General features: G+C 41.1%; 1 protein-coding gene and 1 long non-coding RNA gene across 5 annotated transcripts in view; one reads left to right on the top strand and one right to left on the bottom strand.

Moving 5' to 3' along the window:
• The window catches only part of LOC123377725, an 85,632-nt gene that overhangs the window by 28,879 nt on the left and 34,639 nt on the right, over positions 1 to 22,114 (top strand). The gene's annotated exons all lie outside the window — the stretch shown is intronic.
• The window catches only part of NEXMIF (neurite extension and migration factor), a 242,446-nt gene continuing 235,905 nt past the window's right edge, over positions 15,574 to 22,114 (bottom strand). The window contains exon 5 of the mRNA XM_045030944.1: positions 15,574 to 21,603. Coding sequence (XP_044886879.1) covers positions 21,453 to 21,603 — 151 coding nt within the window. The 3' untranslated portion in view covers positions 15,574 to 21,452. The remainder of the gene's footprint in view (positions 21,604 to 22,114) is intronic.

The following is a 22,114-nucleotide window of genomic DNA, read 5'->3' as shown; positions in this document are numbered from 1 at the left end:
ACATCATTTCAAAATCAGCTCCTTAACTCTGTGCTGAGTTTATCCATCTGTATATGGTAGTGGAGATAGGCACTGTAAATATCTATCTCACAGGAGTGTTAAGAAACCTAAATGAGGTTTCTAAAGCACTTGGATAGTCTCAGATGAACAGCACTATGCATGCATGATATTATTAGATAAAATAGTAATCCTCATGTTTTAAACTAAAAGTCCTGTTGAGATATAAGGCTGCAAAAAACCAAAACAGCACTTTAAAAAGACCTGGTGCACTTTTACTATTTCCCCCTCTGATCAATTGAAAACAATCAAACCAAAGTTGGTTTAAATAAAAACAGAAGCTCTCCACTTCCCAAGCTGAGAACTCAGCTGTTGAGCTTCCACGTGATATAGAGTTTAACAACTAAGCTACAAATCCTCCATAGAAGGCTTTAGAATGGAAGTGTTGACAGACCCTTTAGCCACAGGAGTGCTTTTCAGGTGCTGCTTTGATAAAATCAAGACAGAGCCTGAGGGGTTTACATATAGGATAATGAATGTGGATGAGGAAGACAGGCAGACTAGCAGGGTGTAAATCAATTGAGGGGACCTGATGCTATTATCCAAAACACAAGCAGAAACTCAAGATGTCTTGTTTAAAAACCTGTGTGGGTCTGATGACTTTCATGATTCTCCTAATTAAACATTAGAATACATGGCTGCCTGCGACCAAATTTATACAATAAATTCTTACACCTACTGACTGTTCATCTTCTTCATTTTTCTTGTACTTCCAACAGAAGCCTTAGAATATTTCTGTCCTGGTTAGAGATCTGGTGAGGAGAGCAGGGGGAAAGAAGATTTAACACATCCCATTTGCTAAGCATTTAAATAACTGAATTCTCTTTGTAAGACAGTGCATGGAAGGAAACCATTTTTCATGTCACAGCAGCTAGGATGATTATAATGGGTATTAAGGTAGCTTTGAGTCAAGGTACAGTAGAGTAGCCTCTAAGCAGGGGTAATCTCATAATAGAAAATGGTATAGGAAATTAGATTTTTAAATCTAATTCTTTCAAGAATACGTGCAGCAGTTTGGTGAGAAATGTTTGCTGCCTCTTGAACCATGAACTAACCTGGGACTATTGCTTAGTCGATTGACAGAGATAACCATGATAAATATTGACGATACATTGCAAACTGATAGTCAAAATCAATTCTGCTACTATAAGATATTCCTAGTGAGCATTAGTGAAAGGTGCTAGACAACAACCCCAAAGACTAAAGTCCTCTCTTTAATCCACAGAACAGGTGCAGCATAGGCAGTGGCAGTGTAAGCTTTCCCCTCATAGATCTGCCAATGCGCCCCTGGAGAGACATCCTCTAGAAGTAAGAAGGTAGATTAGCTTCCACGGCCCATTCTAGCTCTGCCCTCTCTCCTGGCACTGCCCTGAAGGAGCTCAACTGGTGTCAGTTGTGGTGGTGGTTTTTCTGATGTGGACATCCTTTCCCTGGGAAATGGGCTGAGACTCCAAACTCATTTCACATAGACTTCTGCACAGCCACTGGTTAATAACTATCAGTCACTACTGATCTCTGCTGCAAACCTGATTTTTTAAAAAACTGCCCTGCCCCCCCCCTTCAGATAAGTGGTGATCCTACTGAGATACATTTATGTAGGGCAAACTGAAAACCATATATATATTATCCTTTCGTTTCTGGAAAGTCCTCTAGAATTTAACAGAAAATTAAATGTTGACTAGATCTTTTTAAAACATTGTGTAGAATTGAATGGAGAATTATATTCTTGCTACAGAATTCTGTAGGGTGGTAGAAAAAATCCTTTAGGAAAAATATCCAGTTTTCAGAGTAATTTCTACAGAACCCTGTTACATTCCATAGGATTTTTCCATACAGTTACGATCATCAACCAGATGTACCTGCTCTAATTAGCAAGACTCAAAATCCTATGATACTAAATTACATTCACACAAGATCTGATTCTGCCTTCGCTTACAAGCAGAAATCACTGGGCCTTGAGTTCAGATAGATGATGTCCGAGTCAGAAATTATGAAAGTTTTAATTACAGTACTGTGAATTCAGCAGAAATGTGTTTGTGACAGAGTGCTGGAAGTTTACAGTGAGCCAGCACTCTGACCACTTAGGCATCCATCAGTTTCCTGGGAGAAGACTGATTGAGGATATGCAAGCTAATTAGCTGATCAGGCTGGGAGGGCTGATGAACCAATTAGCCCCTCAGCTGAGGTACATAAGAAAGAGACAAGAAGAAAGTAGGGGGAGATGAACATTGAGGAAATGTTGAAAACACAAAAAGAGTTCCTAGCTGGAATTTTCAAAAAACTGATTGGGCCTTTTCAAGATTAAATGTGATGAATATTTATGTAGTAACTGTATGAGTGACAACCTAGGAGAATTCCATAGCAATGTCATAAAAGGAATTACAGCATCAACTGATCTGGCCACCTACAAATCATGAAATGGTCCCTGACTTAGAAATCCATTTTCCTGAGGAATGAGGGTTGAAAATTAGCAATCAAAGAAAGAAATAAGGCATACAAGCAAGCAAAATACACCATGAATAGTAAAGACAATGAATTATAAAAGATGTAAGGCAATGTCACAAAGGATTATCAAAAAGACGGAAAAAAATTGGAGAAATTTCAGTGGGAAATTGAACAAAGATTCAAAGCTTTCAGAAATATATAAGCAAATTCAAAGAATGAATGGAATTTGATGGAAAAAGTAAATGTTTACAATAAGGCCAGGTGTACAGTGAAATTGAGGTTTCCACCTTAGAAAGGCAGCCATTTTAGCAAAGGAATTCCAAAGGGTCAGTAGGGATATGAGAAAAAAAGGAAGTTTATTGAGGAAAATGTGAACTATTAAATGGTTGGAGAAAACATACTGATAATGTGTTAAACTAAAATTTGAGTATGCAGGCGCTTATTGCAGCCATTGGAAAAAAGGAAATCTACAGCTCCGGGTAAAGATAATGTAAGTAATGAAATGCTTCAGCACTTGTCAGAAGGGAGTCTAAAGGTCCTGTTGTGGTTATAGAATGATATATGGGGGAAAGGACTGCTGTCAATAGAATGGAAACAAGCATTGGTGATACCAATTAGGAAACCAGGCAAAGCACATAAAAGATCTGATACTTATAGGTAAGGCTATGTTTTAGTCATGGGTATTTTTAGTAAAAGTCATGGACAGGTCATAGGCAGTAACTTTTTCTATATACTCCTGACTAAAACTTGGGGGGGGGGGAGGCACCATGGGTGCTCGGGGGGGGGGGCAGTGTGGGTGCTGGGGGAGGAGGGTTGACGAAGCTGGGGCAGGCTCCCTACCTGGCTCCTAAGCTCCACGTGCCTAAGCTCCACGTGCTACCTCCGCCCTGCCCCAAGCCCCGGTTCTGCAGCTCCCATTGGCTGGGAACTATGGCCAATGAGAGCTGCGGGGGCAGCACACAGAGCTAGGAGCTGAGGGAAGGGAGCCCCCCCCTTCAGGTAAGCACCGCCCTGCACCCCAATCCTGAGCCCCTCACACCCAAACTCCTGCTGCTGGAAGCGTGGAGGGCGTGAGACTCCCCCAGCAGCAGCGGCCGGTGCACCTATCCCGGGGGCTTCCCGAGCTGCTCAGGTGGCCCCAGGGCCAGTCACACCAGCTGCTGCAGAAGTCATGGAGGTCATGGAAAGTCACAGAATCCGTGACTTCCATGACCTCCGTGACAAACACAGAGACTTACTTATAGGCCTATTGCCTGCACATTGTGAGGAAAATCATGGAAAAAATGATAAATGTAAGACTAGCGGAATACTTGGAGAAAAATTATATTATAACCAAGGTACAAAGTGGTTTCAGAAAAGGAAGATGTACAGTTGACCATATAGTGAGACTAGAAACAGAGGTAATAAAAAAGCATAAGGACTCAGAACTTTATGATAAGTCTTCCTGGACATTGAAAAAGCATATGACATGCTATGGATGACAGGCCTCCTATATAAACTAGCCAAAATTGGAATGAAAGGGAGAATGTTGTAGTGGATAAGGGACTTTTTAAGTGACAAACTAATCAATTCAAAGTGGGAACAGCTTTATCAAAAACCTACACTCTTACAAATGGAATGCCACAAGACAGTATTATCAGCCCTACTTTGTTTTCCATTACGATAAATGACCTCCCAGAAAGAGTGCAGACAGGAATAGGTATTTCCCCTTTCACAGATGACTGTGCTATATGTACGAAGCATAAAAGACTTAAAGTAACCATGGAAAAGACAAATGAAACACTCCAGAGAATTTCCAAGTGGGGTAATGATTGAGGATTTAAATTCTCACTTGCAAAAAAATAAAGGGAATGCTTTTAACCAGGAAGAAAATTAGGGAAGCTTTAGACTTATTGCTTTATGGTGAAAAAATGCAGATAGCTGAAAAGTTTATGTTACTAGGAACTGTGTTTGATAATAAATTAACTTGGAAAGGTTACATTGATGTCATCATACAAAAGTGTAAAAGTAGGATGAACTTACTTAAAAGTATAGCTGGAAGCAAGTGAGGTGCTGATAAAAAGGTATTGACCAGGATGTATAGAGCATTGATAAGACCAGTTTTAGATTATGGCTGCCAAGCTTTTGGTTCAGTTTCAAAAACAACTCTTAGAAACTAGGAATTGCTGTCAGCCCAAGTTCTGTGATTGGCATGTGGCTCCATGATAATACCACCAGTGTGAATGCTGCAAACAGCCCTGGAGAGGCACCTATAAATTGCAGGATAAAACTATTAGATCTAACCTTTTGGGCAAAGGTAAAAGCCAGTCATGAAAACCAAAGTACACAACAGATTTATGAAGACTGCTGGAAGCTTAGTAGGCAAAATTATATGGATTGCCACAGACTTCCTCATACTATCAGGGTCAAAAATAGGTCAAGGAGAGAACTAAAAATGTTTAGTCATGGAAATGAAGTTACAACTGGGACAGATATTCCTCCATTTATGGATTTGGAATTGTATGAAAAAACCTTGGGAGGGAGAAAAAAACACACTAGTGACATTTCCTAATTTATTTATGAAAAATGGGACCAGCTTTGCCAAGTCTGTACAAACAGCTCAAAAGATGACAGCATGGGTAGAGTGGGAACAGCCTTCTAAGCTCCTAGTCTTGGAAAACAGAAATTTAAATGGCTATTGAATTATGTGACTGTTCTGACAGCTGAACTAATGGGGATAATGGCACTAACCTAGGTAAGAGATGTGCGACTGGCTGCAGTTGTAATTTTATCTGATTCCTTGTCAAGCATTATGCCAATCGGAACAGGGACTTTGGACAGCAGAAATGTAATAAGAAGCGAAATAATGTTCTTAACTATGGAAACAATGCAAGCAGGTATCTGTGTAACAATATAGTAGAACCTCAGAGTTACGAGGGGAATGGAGGCTGTTCGTAACTGAACAAAACATGGTGGTTCTTTCAAAAGTTTACAACTGAACATTGACTTAATACAGCTTTGAAACTTTACTCTGCAGAAGAAAAATGCTGCTTTTAATCATCTCAATTTAAATGAAACAATTTCCTTAACAAATCTTTTTTTTAAACTTTCCCTTTTTTTTAGTAGTTTATGTTTAACACAGTACTGTACTATATTTGTGGTTTTGTGGTTTTTTGGGTCTCTGCTGCTGACTGAGTACTTCCAGTTTCAAATGAGGTGTGTGGTTGACTGGTCACTTCATAACTCTGGTGTTCGTAACTCTGAGGTTTTTACTGTAGCATGGGTGCTGGTGCATATCAGAATACCTGGAAATGAGATGGGTGACAAAGCAACGAAACAAGCTCTAAAAAAATGAGGAGGTGGCTATTAAGATACCTTTAAGTAGACACAGATTTAAACATATGGTCATGAAGAAGCTCATGAAGGAACGGCAAGACGTACGGACTAAGAAAACAAAAGGACAAAGGTTTATGAAGTATGCTCAAAAACCAAAAAATGGTCATGATAGAAAAAAATGGAGTCATTTTTAAAGTGTTAGTAGGTCATTGTGCCTTACATGATAAGTTAAACTTATTAAAAAGACAAAGATGGGCTCTGTGATGTGTTGAGCATGTTCTATGGCATTGTGGGCAATATTCTATTGTAAGAAAGTTTCTTAATGGAAGATTGAGTTGGCTTGGAATCAAAGACTTGTCCCTAAAGGGAGTAGTGAGAATATCAGGGAAATGGAATAGTTAAGAGGGTTGGAGGGGGGGCAGGCTTGCTGCATTTCTTTAAGTATACTAGGCTGAAGGAAAGAGAGACTGCCCCTAAATGGATTGTAGGCTGATGGAATTTTATGATTGGAGTGAGACATTGGGGGAGCAGTGGAGAAAAATACCAACAGTCTCTGTGAGGGTGGGAAGGAGATGGGAGAAGAGCCTAGTGGACACTGTCGCAGGGTGTTTGCTGGCTAGGAAAGATGTGGTAAAACCACACTGGATCCTGCCAGGGGAAAAGCTGACTCTGGAGTGTATCCAGGAGGAGAGAAAACTCTGCCCAATGGCTGAGATGCCCTAGGAGGTCCAGGGAAATTTCAAATTGAAATGGGTTGGGGTAGTGGAAAGGCTGCCCCATCTGGTGGTTTTTAGGGATGGACTGGAGCCCCTTCCCCTTTAGGAAGAAAGCAGGCATCCGGGGTCCACAGCGGAAGGGAACTAAGCTGCCAGAGAAGATAGAGAAAGGGTTTAAGTAGGAGAGATGGAGAACCCTGACAAATTTTAAATCAAAATGGGGGTCCTTGGGTTGCTCAAGTTCGAGAACCGCTGCCCTAGACAACAGGATACAAGCCGGGGGAAAAAGAGGGAAATGGAGATTCCCAAGGAGAAAATGGAGAAAAGAAAGAATTGGCTGAGCAGGCACTAGGAGGAAAAGGAAGCCTGAAAGTAGCAGAGGGGGATAGGCTGTCCCCAGGATGTCCACTACCATGGCCTTGAGAGGAGGAACCCCAAGATACGTTGGTAGGAGAGAACAAGAGGCCATAGACGGGGAAAAAAAGATGAAGGCTTAGGATATAGCCTGCCCCAAAATAAAGAGGGGTGGGGGAAGAGAAGAAGAGAAACAGAGAGACAGAAGGCTAGGAGAGCTTGGCAAAGGGAGTCCTCTGAGTATATACACCTTCCCCACCCCTCACCTCTTTCAGTGTTACTTCCTATTTCTGGTCAGCTTCCTCTCACTTTCTAGCTTGCTTGGAATTTTCCCACCGAAAAAATATGTTTCCATAGATTTTGAAATTGAATCACAAAAACATTTATATTCATATTTTATCCCACAAAACTTAAATCTTGGGTCTAAATTACTTGAGAGTCTCTTAAAAATATTTAATCTGTCTTTTCCAAGGGTGGAAAACAACATTCATAACATGCCTAAGGTCAGAAAAAAAAAAGAGTTTATTGAAAATTAGTCAATACCATTTATGAAATGCTATGTTAGAATTCAGTTGCTTTTGCTCATTGATCCATAACTTGTGTTTGGAAAATTCAGATCAAAGAGTTATTAATAGCTATTTTTAGATGACAAGGCTTTGTTGTTATTGGTGTGTTTTAACATGATACCCATTTAACCTACCTTATTAGTACTGAAAATAACCAGCAACTTTTAGCTAAAGAAAATAAATATATATTGAGGGTTGGGTTTTTTCCACAATGTAAGATCTTTAAACATGTTGATCAAACTCTGGCTGACCATTCCATTGACACATGCCAAAAAGGAGAGCAGTTTTATCTGTGTCTCGCTCCAAATCACTCAGAAAGTCAACATGTCTAGTTTAGGTCTAGTTCAACATGAGCTTCTGTAGGGTGGGGTAGGACGTAAGCTGTCAGTGGACATGGTCGGCTCTAAAAAAATAATCTGTATTCATGGGCTTCTGCAGGTGAGAACAGGCGTCCATGTTGGCCCCATTTTAGCAGGATCAATGAGTGTCTGTTTTGGAGGCCAGATTATGCATTTCCAAAATGTAATTGCTTTGAAATGGGATTGCTGGGTTTCAGAATATTGATCTCAGAACTGTGATTCTGCGGGCAAACTGAGGTGGTTTCCATACTGAGTGACACCAAAATTCATAAATAACTACCTCATTTCGGGCCAGGTCACTAGGGATCTGACAACGCTGCCGCTGGAAGTGAGACAGCTTGTGGAGCTCAAGCTGTCACACTAAACATTGCAATGTGGATGTTGCTGCACTGGCAGAGGCTCGGACTAACCACCCGAGCTCAGACCCAGGGAGTCTTGTGGGTCCAAGCTCAGGTGGCTAGCATGCTGCTATTTTTAACATACTAGCTCAAACCCTGCTAGCAGGAGTCTGTCTACCCGGGCTGGGAGGCTCGCTTCCAGCAGCAGGTTACACATATCCTAGGAGTCTTGACTTTAATGGGCTTCGAATCAGGTCCTGTAACAAACAAGAAATCTGGAGAACCATTGGAAGAGAAGGATTTCCCATTGGATTGTAGATCCAGTCATTTAAAGTGTGCTGCTCTTGGGAGAAATTGTGCTAATGAATCTCTAGCTCTAATTATCATAAAATAAGGCAAATGGCCGGACTAAAAATACAATCATAATTACTGGGTTTTTACCCACAAAAGCTGATGCCCAAATAAATCTGTTAGGTGCCACCGGACTCCTCATTGTTTTTGTGGATACAGACTAACACAGCTACGCCTCTGAAAAGGAGTTTTGGCCAAGTAATGCAGAATGATCTGATGTGGATCACAGAGACATTTTAAAGCAAGATTAAAACATTTTGTTAGCTAGCTTTTGACCGATAATTGATTTTCAATTTGCCAGTTTGAATACTGGGAAATGGGACAACACCAAGGAGATTCTTAATCTCTTTACATGGGCTTTGAATATTGAGTGTCTCAAGGTTGAATCTTAAACCTGTACTTGCTAAGCAGCTCCTTAATTCTGTCAGAATTGGTTAATTGGAATAGATCCGATAGCTTGGAACAACAGTTTCCTTAGGTAACTGCTGTAATTATCAAATCAGTGTCTCTGATAGAGTCAGTAATTCTTTGCTTCATGTTGTATATTTGTTCATAAACACTTACATGATTCAGTTTAACAAGTATGGATTATTATCATCATTACTAATTCTAAATAATTAGCTCAACAGAAGTTTACAGTAATTTGACCAGTAGCTAAACTACTGAAAGTTCTGGGAGGCAGTGTTGTCTAGTACAGTGGCTCTCAACCAGGGGTCCGGGGCCCCCTGGGGGGTCGTGAGCAGGTTTCAGGGGGTCCACCAAGCAGGGCAGTCATTAGACTTGCTGGGGCCGAGGACAGAAAGCCAAAGCCCCACCTCACGGGGCTGAAGCCTGGGGCCCTTGAGCCCTGCCACCCAGGACCTTTATGTACTATTTCCAGCTCTGCCATGGACTTGCGCTCCCTCTTCCACTGCAGCAGATACAAGTGTCTTGTCCTCACTTGAAGGTCCTTCACAACTCTGCCCTTTCCCGCTAATCTACTGTTGTATCTTAACTCATTGCCCCTTCACACCCTCCAGTCTGACAAAAATGCCATCCTTGGTCACCTATTTTTCTACCGCTCCAGTAACTGCCTTGGTGCTTTCTTCTGTCCTGCCTCTTACACATGGCACACTCTGCCCAAACTAGCTCAGAAAGCTGCTACTCTGTCCTCCAAAACCCTCCTCAAGAGCCACTCCTACCATGAGGCCTGATACATGCCAGCTGATAATAGCTAGTGCAGAGATCAGTTGGGAGTCTGCCTTTGGTACTTTTTTTTGTTTGCTTATTCATGTCCTAAAGCTAAAACAAAAATCAAACTTAGAACGGATTTAAACAAGCTAATTATGCACATAACTACTCTGTGTAACCATGGTGTTCTTATCACGTTACTCTCATCCTCTCCCCCCAGGACCTGCATTTGTTTGTTACACCCTGGTGTATTTTGTCTTAAATTAGATTGACAGCCCTTGTCCCAAAGAGCATGTAAGTACCGTACAGCACTCAGCACAATGGGGTCCCAGTTCTTATTAGAGCTTCTGGGTGCTACCATAGTACGAAGAATAATCACTAATAGGACAGTAGTGACCATTACACCCTGAAACAAGGGTTTGCAGCACCTGGCCCATGGTTTCAAAGCCTTGTCCAAGTGACTGGCAATTGAGTGATTAAAAGTTTAATTGAATCCTTTCTGGCTCAAGTAAATAGCTTTATACATTTGGACATACTGTTAGAATTTTTATTCCCCTCTCAGCATCAGGTTGGCTAATCGTGCCTAGAGCAGCTCTTTATGTGTCATCACAGAGTAAGGCAAGATTGGTTGGTGAAAATCTACATTGAATCTGGAAAAAAATGACTTGCCACTCAGATGTTAGGAGGTTTGGTTTTGTTTAATCAGTTGCTGCTTACTTTGATGGTCTAATAGACAACTAGACATTCAGAGAAAGCAACTCTGCTAGAGTGCTAAACCCTGGTCCTAACAAAGTCAAAAGCAAAGCTCCAATGAAACCAAAATTTGGGACAAAAATAGCTTAATATTTTTTTGTCAAGTTTAAAAATGAGGAAAACCACCAGGCAGCTGAGATGCTTTATTGGGGTTTTGTTGTTTCTTTTTGTGTTTGTTTAAACTCGTTTAAAAAACCTGGGAAAACTAATGCAATGGCAATTTCATTGCTGGGGTCTGAAAGACCAAACCTATGTAAAGCAATATAGGTATCTCCAATGGGTGTTCTATCCCATGAAGGACGAGGACACACCAGAGGAAGAGGCTTCCCTGTCTTCATGAAGTACCAAAGTGGTGAGAAGCTGCAGAGCTTGATGACCACGCTAGGGAAATGGCCTCTTTACCAGAACAGTGTGCAGAGGAGGAGGGTGTGGGATTCCGGGAGGGGACTCCCCAGATAAGAGCTTTACATTCAGGGACAGTGTGGGTGTTAGCATCTTTTACCCTAAAATAGTGGGCCAAATTCTGATGCAAGTCCAGAGTAACACTCTTGACGTCAGAGTTTACACCCACATAATTGAGGGCCCCTCCGCAACATAGACGGGAGGAAATTCCACCAATTGAAACCCACTAAGTTCCCTACTTGTTCCTCTGTTGTGGGGGTTGAGCTTTTCTCACCTCAGTCTGCCAGAAGAAGCCGAGTTCCATTCCCTGCATTTGCAGATTTTGTGGGATCCGAGGGTCATTGTGTAGATACTTTTGCCTCCATTTTGCTACCTAGCCTCGCTGGTCCCCACAGGAGCTAAGCTTCCAGCTGTTCTCTTGACCACGGCTGCCTAAGGCGGAATTCTGCAGCTCAGAGGGCAAAGCAGTACAAGATAACACAGCCTAAGGCTATATTGACTTACATTGGGTTGTGTCATAGTCTGGAGGGGGTGAAAATGGAGGAGCCCAGCCAGCTTCTCTACTCCACCGCTCCCAGGTCCAACCGTCTTTCTCCAGCTCATTGGCGGCTGAACACCCTGGAGTGCTGGGAGGAGCATACTACTGGGGACACATGCCTAAAGGACTTCCCCATGTACCCAGAAAAATCAAGAGATCATTGAAATCAGTCAACTACCATGCAGTGTGCAAAACCCACTGAACTAACCATATCATCCTATCAATGGACCCCTTGTCTTCCCATTCCCTTCTCCCCTCTTGTCTGTCACCTCCTGTCTGTTTTTCAGACGGTTAGCTGTTTGGGGCAAGCACATATCTTTCATTTGTTCTCTAAGCCATTAGCACACTGCCAGGGGCTAATGAAGCAATGAAAAAAATTAATTATTAACAAACATCACCACATGCTTGTGGAGGAAACAGTGAGCAGCCATGTAGGTGGAAGGAAGAATTGTCTTCAGGAGGAATTGTCTTCAGGGATGTAGAGAAGGCAGTGACCTTGTGTGCCCACAGGAAGGTATTTCATATGTGGGGGCAGCATGGAAGAAGGGATGATGATAAGGAGCCTTCATGAGTATGATGCACTATCAAGAGCAAGCGGGGCAGGCTTCTACATCACTTCTGTGCTAAACAACTGGTGGGACTTGGGACACTGAGAACTGAGTGAGAACATTCATAATTATGCTCTAGGATGCATTTCTGATTTGAGACAAGCATGGCATGAGAGTCTTATGAGGGCAGAGGTCCAAGAGCTCATAGCAGGAATGAGTCTCAAGGCATAGCTGGCATTTAGTGAAGCAGCAATACTCACATTGTTTGGTTGTATTACTGCAGCAGGAACAAATTGGTGTTATCATAGAAAAAGCCTGCAATGGCTCGCATATTCTTCATCCCTCTGTGGGCATGAGGCTCCCATCCTCCCCTTCCATCACAAATGGAAACAATTATCCGTTGACAATGGCTGTTTGTTCTGCCTTCACATATGTGTTGAATAGTCTGAACAAAGGGTGATATAAAATGGATATGGATGTCCATGCAGAGGTTATATTTGCAGTCAGGAAAGAGGGCGGGGTAGTACAGTGTGTTAACACACTAGCCTTTCACTTCTGTTGGCCTCGCTTCAAATTTGGATGCACTCACATATGAAATGAAGCTAATGGGCTCAAGATGCTCTACCAGTATACGCTTTGGCACACACCACGAAAACGTCAAACAATACATTGCTGGGAAAAATGCTCCTGGCAGCCCAGAACATGCCAGCAAGCTAAGGGTTAATAAGCACCAGAAAGGCCAGCTACTGTAATCACAGTGCGATGCTGGAGTAAAACAACAAGTTTGTATTTCCAGAGAGGGCACTGCTGAAAGCCGGGGAAGTGAAACTCAGACTCACATTTCTGAGTTGGAAAGGTGCTAGAAGCTGGGGAACCTGCTTAGCTGAAAGTGCCTCAGCACTTCTGCAAACCAGTTCATACGCTAGCTGTGACACCGGTTGCATGACATTAGCAAACTGGAAGTAGGATGTTCCCAGGAAAGAGAATCAGAAACTAAAGTGTCCTTGCACAACTTCTGCTTCAGTCACGCGTGTCCCTGTGTTCACATTCATTCAAAACTCTCTTATGTGTAGTTTAGAAAATGGCTGAGATGTGCCATATGTACATAAACGGGGAGGTTTAGAGTCTGGTTTAAGGGGCCAGTCTGCTGCTGACAGCCCTAATGAATACAATGGGGGTTAAAGGTGCAGGTCCACAGCCTGAGTAACTATCATACTCAGGGGTAGAGCAAGTAGTAGAAGAAAATGTCTGCACAATCATCTGAATTCTACAGTGAATTTTGATTTAATTCTCTTCATGACCCTTTTGTATTTATTTGCTGCAGCCCCTTGAGCACACTTTCATATTTTTAAAAAAAAAAAAAAAGCAAAGCTTTTTGCCTTCATGGTTGCAAAGAAAATCTCAGAAACATGACCTGAGAGTAACTGATGCAGCAAAGTGTGCCTGAGTCTGCAGACAGTCTGAAATAATAGCTCTCAGGAGAGAACTGCCCATTATGTGGCTCCAGTCTCCTCCAAAACAGGCATGAAGGGGCTGTACCCTCTAGCTCAAGCGATAGGCTAGAATGACAATCCTAAAAGGGAGAGGAGCCCCACATCCTGGCAGGTCCTATGTTCAGGGGATGGATTTAATCAACTGAAGTGGTCAGGGCTCACAGTTCTGTAATGCGATTCTCTCAGAGCCACAGTGCAGGTGCTTCCAGCCACCTCTTGGAGTCAGTCCTGGACAGAGTTCCCAGCGGACAGTTCTCTTGAAGCCATGGATGTTCTTTGCTCATAACAGACTTTTCCAATCCAAATAAAGTTCTTACAAGTCACTCTTCAGAAAAGATACAGGATTCCTGGCTGCTAGGTGGGATTTTAAAGGCCCCAGGGGAAAGTCTTGAAACCCTGTACTCTCTAGCACATGATCAGAACAGTTTTTAAGAGGCAGCATTCTGTCCCAAAATCCTTCAAAAACTGTGGTCAGTGCAAGGGCTTTCTATGCAAAAGCAATAGTTAAAGAGTCTAGCAGTCAGCTCTTCTAAGGCTCGGATGTTCATCCTCCCCCCACAACACAGCAGAGGATGGACATGTATCAGAGAAACTTGGTGTTATTGCTGAATGTCTCACCCATGTCCCTCTTGTGGCTCATACATCCAGGTGGAAAAGGTCTAATTTGCTAACATGTTTTCCAAATTATTGCAATCAAAATTAAATATTTATAAAAAGAAATTAAATGTGATTTTAAAAGAGAATCCGTTTGTACAAGTGGCAGAATATAGACCAAGACATCATCTTTTCACACAGTACTATGGGATCTCTAACTTTTACCTGGCCAGTGCTCCCTCCACCCCCATTAGATGGCCAGAATCAATACCGGATTTACAGTGGCGCCACTGGCACCAGGGCCACGGTCAAAAGGGGCCCCGGCCCGCTCTTCTCTAACTCCTGCTCTCTCCTGTGGGGTCAGAGAAGCTTGATGCTGCACTGTAACATTCCTTCAGCAACTCTAATAGTGCAATACTTCACACTGCGCTGCAGCCAGTAGGGGATACAAACCCCCCCCCCCCCGTCTTCTGACTTACAAGTAAAGGTGTTCCCAACTGAGTCACGCCAACTCAACATTGAGGCCCTCATCTAGCAAAGCACTTAGGCATGTGCTAAAGTTTAAGTAAATGAGTTGTCCCAATGAACCTACACACATCCTTAAAGTTAATCACGTGCTCAATTGCTTTGCTGGAATAGGTCCCAGGTGAGGAAGTAGTGGCAGAGTCTCAGCAGCCATCCCATCATCCCCACAATCCTACTCCGGCTGCCTTCACTGGGGGGTAGCATGGCTGGGAACACTGAACAGCTCAGATAGAGAAGTGCACCTCTGTGCAGCAGATAGAACATGAAATACTGTCTTGGGGGAGCACATGCTAATCCTTTGCTTGCCCAACTCCCCTGCAAGTCTTAGGCCTGCTCTCAGCCACAATGCTTTGTGCAGGGCTGGCTCCAGGCACCAGCGAAAAAAGCAGGTACTTGGGGCGGCCAATGGAAAGGGGCGGCACGTCCAGCTCTTCTGCAGTAATTCGGCGGCGGGTCCATCAGTCCCTCTCTTCCTCTTTGAGCCGCCAGCGAAGTGCCATCGAAGAGAAAGAGAGGGAGCGAAGGACCCGCTGCCGAATTGACACTGAAGAATGGAGCGGCACGATTGAGCTGCCGCTGAAGTGCCACCGATTGGCTTTATCTTTTTTTTTTTCCCGGTTTGCCACTTGGGGCAGCAAAAAAGCTGGAGCCGACCCCGGCTCTGTGGGTGCTGCATCTCTAGAGCTTGTCCAAAGAAAAGCGGGCAGAGCGGGACTTCGGTCTTGAAAAATGTATCCCCATTTTTAGACCAACTACAAACCTTTTCCAATTTTGATGAACTTTCAAATTTCAAAGAAACTGGAAAAAAAAATTCAGCATCTTTATGAATTCTCCCCCTCCCCCAACCAGCTCTGTGCAGTTTGTTCCCACCCTCCAGCACATCTCTATGAGCCTTATGGCCCATAGACTAACACGAGCCCAGTTAAACTGACCATCAAAAGGTTATAATCAGGAGTGCGCAAGAGACTCCATTACTCATTTCTTTCTAACAATAATGATTTCTAATATTACAATTTCTAATATTCAATAAATGAGTTTAATTTCTTTTTTCATACATGATCTTAAAATGAGATTTTTAATTTTTTTATTTATTCCATAAACAATATAACAAAACTCAGCAAGTTAACAATATGACGTTTTCACCATACAGAGTCAGTCACAAATATTTAAAACCTTTGCAACAAGAACAACAAAACCAAAAATATTACAAGAATAATTTACAAGAGGATCTATAAAACAGCGAAGCGCTCACAAATTTTCCAGTTTCCTTTACACAATGTCACTACACTCTTTCACAACATTTCTTTTTATTACAAAATTCCCAACAAAAGTTTAATTTTTTTCTTTGTATTTTGGTTTTTAAAACCAGAAACTTTTAAGTATACATCCTTTTATTAACACCCGGAGGTGCAAAAAAAGGAAACCTCACACATACAAACACTTCACAGCACTTTTCTAAGAAAAATATACACTTACAAAATATTTTACAAATTGGCACACTTAAAAATATACAAGATTTTGTAGGCGTCTTAGAGTGATCCTTAAGAATTATACTTCAATTGACTCTACAGAATATTTATAAAGCTTATTCTAAAAGAAAAAAGGCAAATAATTTCCAAACATGTTAAAATTGTAGTGTAAAATGTTAAACAGAAATGGATATGTTACATTCATAAAAAGGGCCATTTACTATTTCTGAAATGCTCAAGGGGGATAAAAGTTATTTTTAGCACCATAAAACAGTAGCAACATACTAAAGAGGTGCCTCTAGTTCTATGGAAGTTAACTTAAGGAGCAGTACATTCAAATCTCTGTAGGCAGCAGTCAAAATGTCTACAGCCAGTGCTGCAGGCAGTGAAACAGAGCATCTCCTTACCCTGCTTCCCACTGGGAGTAAAAGACAAAAGGAGTTTAACTGGTATCTTTCTTTTTTTATTTTATTTTTTAAAAATCTTCCCTTTGTGTTTTTGACATGTACATTTTTCTATCGAAGGGCAGCAGTGAATACAAATTTTATTTCTTGTTTCCTTTTGCACCAAGTCTTCAAAGGCTCAGCAAACGTGTCTAGCAACCCAACTATCCTGTAAGATTGAGGGCACCCTCCTTTTTATAGATCCAAATTCTCTTAGATGGCTGTTACTCCATTGTCATTAGTGTCACTTGTTTACCTGAGAAACAGATTTTAAAAGCCTTGCGTCTACCACTGACATTGTACGCTATTTATTTATTTTTTGCATTATTTTACACACTGAAAAGATAAGGAGGCACATTCTCAAATAAGATGTCAGTGGCTTGAGCCATGCAACTTCCACTAGACTTTCGGGAAGCTGCACAGGAAAAGTCCAGTGCACCGAGTTGAGAAAGTACAGCCCAAGGGCCTGATCCTGCACCAACTGAAGTCTATGGACCTGGTTCTCTTCTCATTTACACCGACTTCAATGGAGTTTCTGACTTACACCAATGTAAGGCTTTGATCCAGCAAAGCAGATAAGAATGCTTTAAGCCTGTGACTAGTCCCATGGGACCTGTTATGTTTGGTCACATACTTAAAGTTAAGCACATGCTTACGTGCTTCACTAGACTGGGGCCTAAGTGAAAGATGACTCTAATCCAATGGGTGCCAATGCTGAAACTGCTGAAAATGTCTTTATTTTGATTAATGGTAGGTTGAGTTATAATACCAGAAAAATAGCCGTAAACTTGACTTTTTAAACAAAAAAGTTACGCCATGGCGATTGTTTCACAAAGCAAGCATCATCCAACTGATCCCAACACAATTTTTTCCCCTCTCTGTTCAGGCCCTGATTCAGCAAGATATAAAAGCACATGCCAAAGTTTAAGCACAGGAGTAACCCTACTGGCTATAATCGGACTATTCACATGGTTAAGTGCATTGCTGAATCGGAGTTCTAATTAATTTTTTGGTTCCTTATTCAAGAAATACTATGATAAGGGGGAGGGGGGCATGAGTGGGGGAGAATACATAATTTTATGCTTTATGATTACTCAAGTTCATTATTAATCTTTTTGTCTTTACAAAACCTCTATATGCAAGTACTGCTAACAAAACTAGGGACACTGCAGGTTGTAATTTAAAATCAGGTTGTCATGGGCATTTATTTTGAAAAGAAATATTCCTCATAGTGTATTTACAAAAAGAAAATGGAGAATTTGCCTATAAATGCAGGAGGCACCAGTCCCGCTAGAACCAGGATTAGCAAATGCAGCATTCTCCTCACCTTGACTCTGTCCAGCACTGGGATTTTTCTCACTTCAATTCTTGGAACTGGAATGAGAGCAAATGAAATCGGGCCACATTAAACTGACCCAGTTTATGCCAGTCTAAACCAGGTTAATAATGGGAATGGGGCCTTTTAAATTGAGTTGTTTGTCCCTTTATGTATTCTAATTTATCTGATGATTATAACTCACCAAAACTGAAATCTGCCAGAGTTGCAGTACAGTGCATTGTAAGAGAATAAGGATACTATACAATTTATATAGCATCCTTCATACAAAGGATCATAAGATGCATTTATAGTAAGAGTCAAACAAGATACACTGAAAACAGGGACCTCAAGGCAAGCTGTAAAAGGGAATGGGTTAGTGGCTTGTAGTGAACATCCCACATTGATGAGCCAAAACAAATGAAATAGTGGAACTGTGGAGGATCCTGAGGAGGCAGACTAAAAGGATGCAGAGTGGAGACGGGAGGGGATATAAAGAGAGAGAAGGGTGGAGTGAATCCTTAGAGATGAAAAAGTGGCAAGAGGCCAGTTAGTGACAGGATCCTGGAGAGGGGACTCTAGCTGCAATATTTTGGACCTTCCAGAAATTTTGAGAGTAGGAGTATGCAAGAGGGAAGTGCGCTAATCAGGATAATAGAATAATAAGTGGTGAAGGCAGGAATGAACTTTTTGACAAGGAACAAGAAAAAGAGATTATGAAAATGTTCTCGAGGTAGCTTTAGGCAGGCGCACAGAAAAGGTAAACAAAGGTAGAGGACAAAAATTTGGTTCAGGGAGAATTCCAAGATTTCTGGCTTTGGAAGCCAAGTTAAGGGGTTTGTTAGCAGAGGGACAGTGGAGTCACAGGTGGAGCAGGGTCAATGTTTTACCCCAAAGGACTTTTGTTTTTCAGGCATTCAGTGGCAAGGAATGATTGCGCAGTCTAGGATGACAGAGTCAAGGAGGCCAGAAAGATGGGAGACAGAAGGCTAAGAGAATGAGTGAAGGGAGATGGAATCTGCAATTAATATTGTACTGAAATGTATGGTAATTGAGTATTAATGGAGTTTGCAAGATACAGTACAATAATTGATATGTTTTATGTACTGTATTCATGTCCTATTGCACATTTCTCAAATGCCATAAATATTGCTGTATGTTTCAGTACAATGTACCTTATTATGAGTCACATAATTGTATGTTAAACACACGTAACACAATGAAGACCAACAGAAATGTGCTTTCAAATGGCAGGTCTGAGTCAAAGAGCAGGGAACTGCCATTTCCTAGAACTGGGCCTGACCTGGCTCCATAGGAGCAGCAGCCTAAACATCCAAAATAGCAGTGATCGCAGGTTCCTACCCCTCCCACCCACCATGTGCAGAACGGGAAACAGCTCTAGAAAATCTTAGTTAGCAACCCTTATTTTATAGAGCATTTAATCTCTGATTACCACATAAATACAAAATACAACAGAGACTTTGTAATTACATATGCCTGGGCTGTCTCTTCGGGATCCAGATGTGGACGGGACCCTTTGTATGTGAATGTCTCCACCTGTGACACTGATCGAGAGAAAGAGTGCTGCCTCTTCCCACACAGCACCGGCGCCCTGTGGAAGTGGAGAAGGGCAGGGGACTGGCTGTGCTCTGTGACTCCATTTTCTGCCACAGTAGACATCCAAGCAGGAATTAATACTGTTTAACACAGCTCTGAGTTCCCTTCCAGGACGCTACTATGTAGCCACAAGGGGAGCCAAGCAATGGAAACATGGCTTAAGCAAAGCCATGCACCTAAGGGTGGGGCCCAGCAGAGCTATCCCTGTAGAGAGCTTTTGCTTTAGCAGTTCTGGGGTCCCTTAGACTTCACTCCCCACTTGCTGGATTTTCTGTGGGATGCTGCACTCTGGCTTGAGTCCCATAAATCAACAGTTACTATGAGATTGCAGAGCTACCATAATCTGATCCAGAGTTACTCACTCCAGGCAGAACTATAATGTTATTTTTCAGGACAAATCAACTAATATGATACTTTCAGAGTAATTACAAAGCAGATTAGTAGATAAGTAAAATAACGTGTTATTAAAGCGATGAGGCTAAATTAAACCCCCAGTATCCGAACAACCCCAAATGCTAAGAGAGTTTGGATCCAGGTCAGAAGTTTGCAACTCAGTCCCATCTCTAATTTTCAATACTAATAAAGTGGGGAATAATTTAATATCAAAATGTATAGCCACCTCCAACCCTGCCGTTAATATTACAGAAAAAAACCTGACTAGATCAAAACCACTTCCATGTACTGCAAACACAAAGTCTATCCCTATCTACTTTGAAATGCCGCCTCAATACTCAGGAATATGTTGAGGAAGTGATCTCCTATTAGATTGCTACTAAGGCCCTTCTCCTTGTACCCATAATTTTCTATTGCATAAATATGTGACCTAACCTTACTTTCCTCTGCTCTCATTAGCTCCCCAGTTAGCAGGTCTCTTGCATATCAAGGTTTCATAATAAATCAGCAGCAAATTGCACAGGCTCTCAGTTGCACAAGGAAAATAAGTGAATTTTTGTTTTGTTTTCTTCTCTTGAGGGTGAGGGCATGGTGGGGTACCAATAAGGCCTTCTGAAAATATTTTGACCATTCAATACTTATCACTGTCTTAATAGAGTCCAGCTGTGTATGATCTGGCCTCGATTTGGTGAGATCACAAATATTTCCGTTTTCTCTTTTATTATGTACTGAGTCAAAGAAAAAAATTGTTGCACTGAAAATTATTTTCATTTTAAAATTTCAAACAATATTGGCATTGCAAAGTTAACCACTTAGAAAACACCAAAGCTGTGATATGAGAGCACTTCTGACAGGATCAGCATAAAAATGTTTAAGAAACTTCTCAAATAAAAGTAAATAGCAATAAATGTATGAAATGTAGTAGTTCTAATTTTATAACTATTTTAGAATTTATCCCAGGTTGTTATAAAATATATAAAACTGAGATACAAAGTATCAGCAATATAACTTTGCACTTTAAATGATCTTCAGCTACAGGTTTTGCTTTAAGAAAACAGACACTTGAAAAGCAGCTGTTCTGTAGTCTCTAAATGCAGACACTTGAGTCCCTGTCAAACTTACCTTGAGTGATTTTCTGAATTCCTCCAACATTTCAACTTTCTCCTATAATGAAACTCAAAATTTCATCATTATGGTTTTTTGCTCATGTTTCTAAAGAAAGGACATTAACATTTCCAAGCTTCAGTTTTAAAGTTCTTTTTTTTTTTTTTTGTGAGCTTTAAACCACAGGGCAAATCCATGAAATGAGGTAAGTAAATTTGGCACACTTTTAGTTATGTCCATAAAACTTTTGGTAAGTTGTATAAGTGAACAACATCATTTTCACTGTGAGTTACAGGTGCTTTCAAAGGGGTGGTTAATACATAATCACTGGAATGTTTATAGTAAATCAAAAGGCATAGTTCCAGAAAACACTCACAACCCAATGTTGATAGAGAAGTAAAAATATGTACAATACAGTCACTTGTTCATAGTTTGGCACAATTTTTGTTGTTGTTGTGGGTAATAGTGCATAAACTACTGTACAACAGTATGACTTTTAAAAGTCTTTCACAGAGAATACCAGATTAGGTTTGCTTTCAAAGAATAAATTCCCACAATTTCAAACTCTTCATTTCAGCACTTACATTTCAACATACCACAAGGCATATTTTGAAAGAAACAAACAAAAACCAAAAAAACCAAACATCAAATGTCTTTCTAGAAAAAGGAGTCTCTTCTTCAAACACAGGTAAAACCAAAAATGTTGTTTCTGCTTTAAGAAGAATGTAGTCTGATTCCCTGCAGAAAAATCAAACATTTTATGCCATCTTAGTTAGCTTGTGTGGAGTCACCACAACAGGATCATATGCTCTAAACTCTGATACAGTAGATGAAGCTTTATGATACAGGTTATGATATAAACAGCAGAGGGGGCTAGAAAGCACTCAGAATTGCCACATGAAGCTCAATTATGAATGAGTTTTCATTTTCAAACTAAAGAACCTTTAGTTAGATATCTTGGCTTTTGGATGCATAACCTCTTTTTTGTGTTTTGTTTTATACAAAATGTTCAAAAAAAAGTCTTTCCTTTTCAAAATCATTAAAAAGAGCATGTAATTGTTTTTTTTTCAATAAATAAGTAATTAAAAACTGAAGAAGCCAAACAGCAGAAAAGAGAAGCCTTGTTAGTTTTTTAACCCCAGCCAAGCCAGAAAATGGGTCATTCTTTTAGGTAGCTTGCAAGTAATAAGTATTTTCATGCACTTAAAAAAAATTGTAAAAGGGGAATGTCTCTTTCATGCAATTCTTG

The sequence above is a fragment of the Mauremys mutica genome, chromosome 9, assembly GCF_020497125.1.
Source record: "Mauremys mutica isolate MM-2020 ecotype Southern chromosome 9, ASM2049712v1, whole genome shotgun sequence".
Taxonomy (NCBI): Eukaryota; Metazoa; Chordata; order Testudines; family Geoemydidae; genus Mauremys; species Mauremys mutica.
This window is presented reverse-complemented; position numbering and strand designations above follow the sequence as displayed.